The 9,235-nt window shown below is 44.9% G+C and overlaps 1 protein-coding gene across 2 annotated transcripts in view; it reads right to left on the bottom strand.

Moving 5' to 3' along the window:
- Positions 1 to 255: 255 nt before the first annotated feature.
- The window catches only part of SLC12A3 (solute carrier family 12 member 3), a 31,712-nt gene continuing 22,732 nt past the window's right edge, over positions 256 to 9,235 (bottom strand). The window contains exons 18-26 of one of the 2 annotated variants that reach the window (XM_079988370.1): positions 7,946 to 8,052; positions 7,491 to 7,573; positions 6,830 to 6,898; positions 5,303 to 5,404; positions 4,269 to 4,380; positions 3,844 to 3,930; positions 2,929 to 3,064; positions 1,637 to 1,704; positions 256 to 962 (exon numbers count right to left, since the gene is read on the bottom strand). In XM_079988370.1, coding sequence (XP_079844496.1) covers positions 821 to 962; positions 1,637 to 1,704; positions 2,929 to 3,064; positions 3,844 to 3,930; positions 4,269 to 4,380; positions 5,303 to 5,404; positions 6,830 to 6,898; positions 7,491 to 7,573; positions 7,946 to 8,052 — 906 coding nt within the window. In that variant the 3' untranslated portion in view covers positions 256 to 820. The remainder of the gene's footprint in view (positions 963 to 1,636; positions 1,705 to 2,928; positions 3,065 to 3,843; positions 3,931 to 4,268; positions 4,381 to 5,302; positions 5,405 to 6,829; positions 6,899 to 7,490; positions 7,574 to 7,945; positions 8,053 to 9,235) is intronic. The other variant, XM_079988371.1, reaches the window with a different exon arrangement.

Genomic DNA, 9,235 nt, shown 5'->3' with positions numbered 1-9,235 from the left:
TAGATGCAAATTTGGAAAGAATTGCTACAGTTTGAATAGAAATACAATCCATTTCACCATAGTGGGGAAGGTGTCAACCTCTATACTTGCTCAATCTGCCATCCGGGTTCTAATTAATGATGGACTACTGCAAGCCCCGCCCCCACCCATAATTTTATTAGTCTTTAACTTTAGGTTTGCCATACATCAGGAAAATTCCTGACACGTCCTGGTTTTCAGGTGTAAAAGTGGCATCAGGGAAAATGTCATGGAAAACAGCAGGAACAGCTCCAGAAGATTAAAATCACTACCCCCCCCAAAAAAAAACACACCCAACTTTGCAGATGTCAGGAATTTTTACTTTTTGAAATATGGCAACCCTATTTAACTTAGACTGAGCAACCATTAAACTGGGAAGTTTTGGCCCTATAGATGTTGCTGAACTACAACCCCCATCACCAGCCCCAGCAAACATGCCCAGGGGGTGATGGTAGTTGTAGTTCAGCAACATATGGGGGGCAGGAAATACCACCACACCTGAAGTAGAGGATGCTTTCAACTCAAGGACTCTCCTCTGTACAGCAGGACACATGGCGAACCACATCCCCTCAGCAATCCATCAAAATCTACCAGAGACCATTGGTCAGATTATTCCTCTTAACAACTTGTGGCAGGGCGGAATATCCATCATTCACACCACAGCTCAGGAATATTCATCATTCACACCACAAGTCTTTTATTGTGGACCTTCCACCACCAGAAACAAGCCCTCCAGAAGGCCCAAGTCCTAAGAGCAGGATCTGGCCTGGAACAACTTCATCTTGATTCAGCTGCCCAAGAATCACTGGCAATAAAAGGTCAAGACATTCTCCTGGTTGCCCCTGGTCAGGATGACGGGGGGTCTCAGGTCCTGCGAGAGGGTTTCCAGCCAAGCCATATAGAGGCTGCTAGGACATCTTCCCTTTCGGCCTATTGGCAGCGTTCTAGAAAAAAAAGGTGGAGAAAGCAGAGAACAGCTTGGGTTTGTTTGTTGTAAATACAGCTGGTTTCTTATTTTTATGGCACGGCCAGAGACCTGTAGTAGCTGGGTGGCAAGAGCTGACGGAAGCTATAGCCCAGAACATCTAGAGGTTTACCAGGCTGGGGATGCAGCTGCTCAATCTAAATCTGGCCTGCACAACATCTGCTGTGCTTTGCTGAATGCAGCCCACCCTTGCTACGCATGGCAACCCTCCTGAGACTTGCAAATCCTGCCTGCCGGGACTGCAGTCCCAGGAGAGTTGTCAATGTAAGAAAAACACTGGGGCCTAATTTGAATAGTATAGTGCTTGTTATCTGGTGGGCGGGGCTTGTGTGTTTTGCTCTAAAATCAACCCCTCCCTTCATTGCGTGTTGCCTCCTGTTGTTGTATTTAGTGTCTCATGTTTTGTTACAGTTTTCTTTATTATTAAGGATTGATTTTGTTAATCCTCCCCCCACCTCCACAACAGCCAAGGCCCTTGGAGGCCACCATGCATGGTTGCTTCAGCTTGCTGGGTTGTGCAGGCCTAGCCCATATCAATGCATTTCCAGCCATACTTCTTTGTAAGGTCAACATTTCACAAAGCACATGCAAAAACTCAGGTTGGTCAGTTGGTTGGTGGCTTGTCTTACTTACATGAAGATGAGAGCTGCATCTCGCGAGTAATCCAGCAAGATTTCGTTCATCCGTACTTGTCGAAGTGACTGAAGGGCGGAAGAGAGAATATACAGTAAATGCAGAGATTAAGGCCACATTTACACCATGAATTTAAAGCTTTGAAAGCACTTTAAACTGTCATGGTTTCCCTCAAAGGTTCCTGGAAGCTGTGGTTTGTTAAGCGTGCTGAGATTCGTTCGGACACTCCTGTTACCTCTCACAGAGCTACATTTCCCAGTGTTCCTTGGGAAGAGGGGCCGGCTGTAAAACCACTCTGAACAATGTGGTTTGTTAAGTGTTGCTGGGAATTGTAACTGTGAGGCGTAAACTACAGTGCCCAGAGTTTTTTGAGGGAATGAATATGCTACGAAGGTGCTTTAAAGCCCAGATGTTGCTGAACTTATACTTCCCCTGACTGTTGGCCATGCCAACTGGGGTTTATTATTGTTTCTTTTTATTTAAAAGCATTGTAAACCACTAAAAAAATCTCTCGACGGTACAGTGGTCCCACAATTTACATGTAATTTACTTACATCATTGCAGCTTTGTGTGGGGGAAATAAATAACTGGAAACTGGGAGTGAGGAGTCAGAAGGAGCAACCCAAGATCTTGCACAACCTTCCCAGAACCCAATAAGCAAGACAGGGGGGCTTAAAAAGTTATTTCCCACTGTAGAGCTTTTGGGCCCTCTGCCTTGCTTACTGGGTACTGGGAAGGTCGCATGACCTTACCAGAGCCTGGAAAAGGAGATAGAGGGCAATACCCACTCCAGATAGGTAGGGATGGTTGCGCAGCTGGGAGGGAGATTCCAGGGGTATGCTGACTCTACACAGCTTTGCCTTTGCTCATGGATGACCGCCCCCCGCCCCATGTAATTTGCAGGCCCACTGTATTCAAAAATGCAACATAGAAACAATGAAAATATAAAAAACAGAGATACAATTTGAAAACCAACAAAAGAGTGTTATTAAAAAACAACAACAGGAGGAATTCAGTAATAAGATATTCCAGTGTTGTGGGTCAAGGAAAGTCAGGGCAAAAAGAGATGCCTTTCTGAGTTGCCTGAAGCAATTGATGGGTGATGCTTCGTGAATGGGAGAGGGAAGAAGGGCATGCTACAACAATGTAGAAGTCCAGTGCCATCTCGAAGGCCACAGGTCAGCCACCCCTGCATTAAAGGCCTTGGGACCCATTGAGAGGAGACAGCAATTATTTTTCACTTTTTGTGGTGGCAAAGCCCACTCTCCACATGGCCAGTGAGACCCTCAGACCTTAGCTTTATTTTTCATGACTTCCTCATCGGAAATCTTCCATGGGCAGCCGTGCCTCATTTCGTTCACCATTGCCTCATCTTTGAAGCCATCGTTCAGTCTGAATGGGGCGATTAAGTCGTCAAATCTCTTCACACTGTCAACAAAACCATGGAGATCTTGTAAGTGACCAGGTGGTATTGTTTCTGCCTGAACCAAAGAGACCATCTAGGACCTCTCTTCCCCAGAACATTCCAGCATCCAACATGAAACTGTCAGCTGTGGGGACCCATACAGGTCTGTAATACCAAGCTGGGGACAAATCTCAGTTGCAGTTTCTTGTTTTTCTAGCCTTGAGAACATTAGAAGAGCCCTGGTGGATCAAGCCAGTGGCACATCTAGGCCAGCATCCTGTTCTCACGGTGGCTAACCTGATGCCTGAGAGAAGCCTACAAGCAGGACCTGAGCACGAGAGCCCCCTGCCCTCCCCTCTAGTTTCCAGCAACTGGGATTCAGAGGCAAACTGCCTCCAACAGTTTGGAGGGAGAAACCTAGTCATTGTGCCTAGTAACCACTGACAGCTCTATCCTCCATCAAAGCCTTAATTTCACCACATTTCCACATAGTTTAAAAAGTCATATTTATAGCTAATTTTTCTAATGTAAAATGTTAGGTGCTTCTGATACAAATTATTACACAATCTTTAATGTATATGCATAACCACTGCAAAAAACAGGAGGTCGTGTTATGCATTTAACATAGTCATACTGTATTATTATTATTTATATAACAAACCTTAAAATTTAAGGAATAAGTAAAAAAAAAACACAAAAAAACACCACCCATCAAAGTTTAAATAAACAAAATAACAATAAAAAAGACAACTGCAGATTATTAAACTGGATGAGCATGAAGCTACAGTTAGTCTTGATTTACTGTTCAGGTCGGGGTTTCTGGTTGATGTCGGGAAGAATATGGACCTCGTGAAACCCAAGTCGGAACTTGCTTAACAAGGAGATGATCCTGCAAGAGGAGAAAGAGACCAGTAGTACCTTTTGCAGGGGGCAGCGGTTTCGTTTTTATGTTTTCCTATGCCCAGTGCACACATTGATTCTTTACATTCTGAGGATAACTAAAATGCGATAACCTCTCTTCATGTTAGGAATTTTGCTATGCATCTTGGACCAGCCTTCCTCAACCTGACACCCTCCTATCATTTCTCCCACAATCTGCATTTTAATAGATACATTTTTTTTGCATTGTTTTAATTCTATAGATAGCCTAATTACTTTTGTAACCATAGCCTTTTAGATGCCCCAATGGGAAGCTCACAAGAAGGGCACAAGCAGTCCTAGACTTACGCCTTGCGTTCTTCATCCATCCTGTTGATCTGCCCTCCGACAAACACCCGGATCTTGCACTTCCCCCACCTCTTCTTGCGCCCAAGGAGGTAAGGGATGAGGAGCGTCAGGCCTGCCAAGTAAGAACACAGAATGGCTCTTCATCAAATAGCTATAACCCTGGAGAAAATGGAGTCTGGGAATCCTTCGTTTATTTCAGTCTTTTTCAACTTGGTGCCCTAGAGATGATTTGGACTACAACTCCCATCATTTCCAGGGCCCCAGGTTGGCAAATACTGATTTATATCACACTGTACTTCCAAGATGGAGCCTGTGGTGGCTATAGGCAAGGTTCTCAGGTGGCCTTTCATCCAAGGAGTGGCCAAACCCAAGCCAGCTTAGCTTTAGCAAGGTTGCTGCATCATGTGCCTCAGATCAGCCCCTGGGACCAAAGAATCGTAGAACTGTAGAGTGAGGAGGGACCTCAGGAGTCATCTGGTCCACCCCTCTGCAATGCAACAATCACAGCTAAAGAATCCTTGACAGATGGCCATCCAACCTGTTTTAAAACCTCCAATGAAAGAGAGTCCACCATCTTCTGAGGTTGTCCATTCCACTGTTGAACTGCTATGACCATCAGAAAATTCATCTTAATGTTTAGTTGGAATCTCCTTTTTTGTTATTCGTACTTTGAATCCATTGGTTCAGGCCTTAGGGGAGTAGGCTAGTCCCCTAAATGTTCCTGGTAAATTAGAATATTAAAGTATTAAAGCGTGTTGCCTCCTTCCCAAAGCTTGGGAAGCTTCTACCCAGTTTATTGAGGGAGGCACAATGCTCACGTGTGCAATATTGGGACATTGTGCGTGTGATGTTTCCCCTTCCATCATCCTCATAAGCTGGTGCCTGTGGCCCTATGAAAAAGGGACGCCACTGACCCAGAAGCCCCAAAGCAAAAATGGCAGTGATGGGTCCAAGCAGAGGTTTGGACCAGAAGGTGCAACGCTCCTTTGGTACCACAAATCCTTACCTATGTGGTAGAAGGATGCTGAAATTACCTCCATCATCGAAGAGCCAGTAGATGTCAATGGTTTTCTTGCCCTGCTCTATCTGGAAGGCAGTGCTTGCTTGCTGTTCTGCTACCAAGGCATCAGGATCCACTAGGAAGAATAATAAAAAGGATCCCCACTGCATGAGTAAGAGAGTGCCCAGGATTTCAAACGCCACTCACCAAGTGAATTTGCAAGCTTATGAAATCCCTCTTGAGATGCTCTACTTCCCATTCTGTTCATTAGGAAACTTTTTTTAAAAAAACCATCTAATTATATGCAAAAATATGTAAAATATATATTGAGTTGTATCCAGCTACATTCTACTTAGAATAGACTCGTCAGAACTGATGTACCTAAGTTAGGCCATCAGTTTTGGTGGGTCTCCTCTGAGTGGGACTAACTATGTATAAAAGAAAATAAAAAAAATCCTTCCAGTAACACCTACTGGAAGAATTTTTTTTATTTTGTTTTGACTATGGCAGACCAACACGGCTACCTATCTGTAACTATGTATAAAAGAGCCAAGTCCCATGCTGCCATGTATTTCTGCAACATTTTTTTACAAGTATTAATATGTATGTATTTTTATATAGTTATATGCATTGCTGTATGCATCAGCTTATGTGCTGCTTAGTTTAGGAAACCTGGAAAATATATATATATATATATATAATGCATATGCAATATAATTATACATACTATACTATGATGGTACATATATAATCTGAGAATAGTTTGTATTTTTAGTGTGACTGGTAAATAAACAACTCATTTCTTCTTGAAATCTAGGAGCCAGATGGGAACTGGGGGGGAAATATGTGCTGGGAAACAGAGCATGGAAGTTTTCAGAGAATGCCATCCCTAGTCTCACAGGCAGCTCTTATCACATGGTAAAATGTGTTTCAATAATTTTGGCATAGGCCTTGTAGGAGACAGTAGAACATGATGGCAACTTGGAACTGATGTTTACATGGGGCTGATGTGGTCCTGACTCAGAGAGTAACCAAATTGGACAGGGGGGCAAAATGAATGTGGGATTGTTTTTTATTTGCATCTCATTTGCAAAGCTAGGGCAGAAATCATAAATCCTAGGAGTAAGCATAACCACTTTGTAATCCTCCAGATGTTGAACTCCAACTCCCATCAGCCCCAGTCAAAAGGGACAATGGGCAGGAATGATGAGAGCTGTAGTTCAACAACATCTGGAAGGCACCATGTTGGCTACTCTGGCTACTGCCCTAGATCCTTTTAAGGCCTATCCAGTCCAGCATCCTGTTCTCACAGTGGCCAAACCAGATCAATGAGGAACGGTCACAAGCAGGACCTGACAGGAGAATGGTCAAGACAGGGCCCAAGATGGCAGGTTTCTCTTCCTGTGCTATAGGAGAAGAAATCAAACCACTGAGTCGGCACACTCTGATTTCAAAGGCCTTCCATCTGTGGCCCAAGTCAGTCACTTTCCCCACAGGTAAGACAGTCTTAACAGAAAGACAAGCACTAGAGGTCACAGAAATGAACCTGCTGGGAACTGACATGTACTTATCACAGGCGGCTCTTCAATGTTCTTCTGTGGATCTTCTGCTGGGTCAAACACGGGGTTAACTAGAGGAAAGAGAATATGCAATGAACACAATGGAGCACTCTTCCTCAGCCTGGTGTCCTCCAGCTGCCCAGGACTACATCTCCTGCCAGCTTTAGCTAACACAGCCATGGCTGGGGCTGATGGGAGCTGTAGTCCAAAACATCACGAGGGCATCAAGTTTGGAAAAGCTGCTCTGGAAGTTGGCTTGGAGCAAAAGAACACCCCCTTAGCAGTTGGATGGTAACAAGGATTGTAATTCATTTCCTCCTTACACTAGTGAGAAGGACCAAAAGAAGCAAGATCAGATTTATTTGATTTTTGTGTTTGTTTGCCTCGCCTCTTGGCCTGGTGCCTAACACTGAACAGTGGCTTGTGATGAGCCACTGTCTAATGCTGAGTGCAGCAAATCATCCGGGAAGGGCCTACCTTCCTCATGAGTGGCTGGGGAAACTCAGCCAGATGAGCGGGGTATAAATAATAAATTATTATTATTATTATTATTATTATTATTATTATTATTATTATTATCTGTTCCTAATTGCATCCTTTTAGGCAAATCAACTGAACTTTAGGAAGCCTCTGGCCCAGACAGGATGTGGTGGAGGAACTCACTGTGAGACTGCACAACCCTGGAGATGTTGAGCCCCTCCTTCATCCGCATCATGCACACGCCATACTTGAAGTCAAAAGCATCACTGGAAGACAAAACCAAAGGGCTGCCAGAGTCAATGTAAGACAAATCTCAGAAGTCCTGGTTGGAATCAGCAGAGGCTGGTCTCCATGAAGGCAAATGGGGCACTGCTCACCAACCCACATCTGCCCTGCAGCCAACCCCCCACCTGCCTTCTTACTTACAAGCAGCTCACAGCATGGCTCTGCCTGTCAGCCTCCTCCTCTTCCTTAGCCTCAGTGTTGGTCAAGACGGGAACCAATTTATAAATGAACATATGAAAAATTTGCCCAAGTCATAAACAGACACATCTGCCCATCCCTGGTGCTAATGGTGTCCACAGACAGCTGCAGCCGCTAAATCATTTAAATGGATCTCATGCCATGACCCAACTTACTGCAGAATCCCAATGTATTCTTCCAACGTCTGTGGATGGGCAGCCTGCCAATTCTTCTTGTAACCAATCACAAGGACATTGGGCTTCATTCTCCCAAGACCAGAAGCCTTTATCAAAGCAGAGAACAAGGGGGTATCATTATAGACCACACTGACACTCCCTCCTCATTCCTCAAGGGGCTGAACTAAGAACTTGGGTGGAAACAACTGGGCGGGGGTGGGGATTTTCTAGCCAAGTTCTCCATGCCATGCGTAATTTTATAAATTTCTATCTTGTCACCTCCTACTCGCCTTTTCTCTTAAACTTAACTCAGGGCTCATCCACACTTGTCCTTTTCCTAGAAACCACGGGTCTGAATGGTTCCCCCCTTCCTCCACTCTTTTCCCAGGGATAACCTGCTCTTTAGTGCTAAATCAAAGGAAACATCAAGCCAGAGAAAACTCAAATTGCCATTTGTTCTGATTGAGTGCTAAAGAGCAGTTTTCCCCAGGAGGAAGCAGCAGGACAATGCCCTCAGTAATGCCACCAGCATGCTGCAATCTGCCACAAAGTACGGCTGCTGAAAACAGACAGTAAGAAACAACAGTTAATTTGTCCAATGAATACTGAACTTTCACAATAATCGTGAAATATACTCAGAGTCGCAAAGTGATTTCATGCTCTTTATTCAGCTCATAGTGGTGAGGAGGAATGAATGTCCCCTCAAAGTATCTGCTTTATATACATTATTTACACAATGGGCTGCACATGATTGGCTAACTCCGGAATTCTACTGTAAGCCAATCAGGTTGTGGATTCACTTCAATCTGGAGCATGATTGGGTGGTTCCTGCCAACCAATCATACTGCTGCATTGTTCTAGGACCAATCAGACTGCTGCATTCTGAATCCTATTGTTCTAGGACCAATCAGACTGCTGCCTTTTGGATCCTATTGTTCTAGGACCAATCAGACTGCTGCAGTTTGGATCCTATTTGACTCAGTACATAACACCCCTCCCCTCTAAGTTCCAGTCCTGCCCGGGAGGTCGCATTCATAGTCCTCAAGGTACGCTGGCGGCCTACGTGTGCGTTGCGGCCTGGGGTGTTCCCTGGTCCGGGGTTCAGGTTCTGGCTCGTGTTCCAAGGATGCTGGCTGTGATGGGGCTGTTTGGTCTGGCGCAACCGGCTCGCTCAGTCGTGGTTCTGGTTCCGGTGTCCTTTCGGCCTCACGGGTCCTCTCTGTATTTACTGATTCTGCCTCTCCTGCTGGCCCCTGCTGCTCTATGGGCCTCACTGCCCCACTGTTCCCT

The sequence above is a fragment of the Podarcis cretensis genome, assembly GCF_951804945.1.
Source record: "Podarcis cretensis genome assembly, chromosome: 8".
NCBI lineage: Eukaryota > Metazoa > Chordata > Lepidosauria > Squamata > Lacertidae > Podarcis > Podarcis cretensis.
This window is presented reverse-complemented; position numbering and strand designations above follow the sequence as displayed.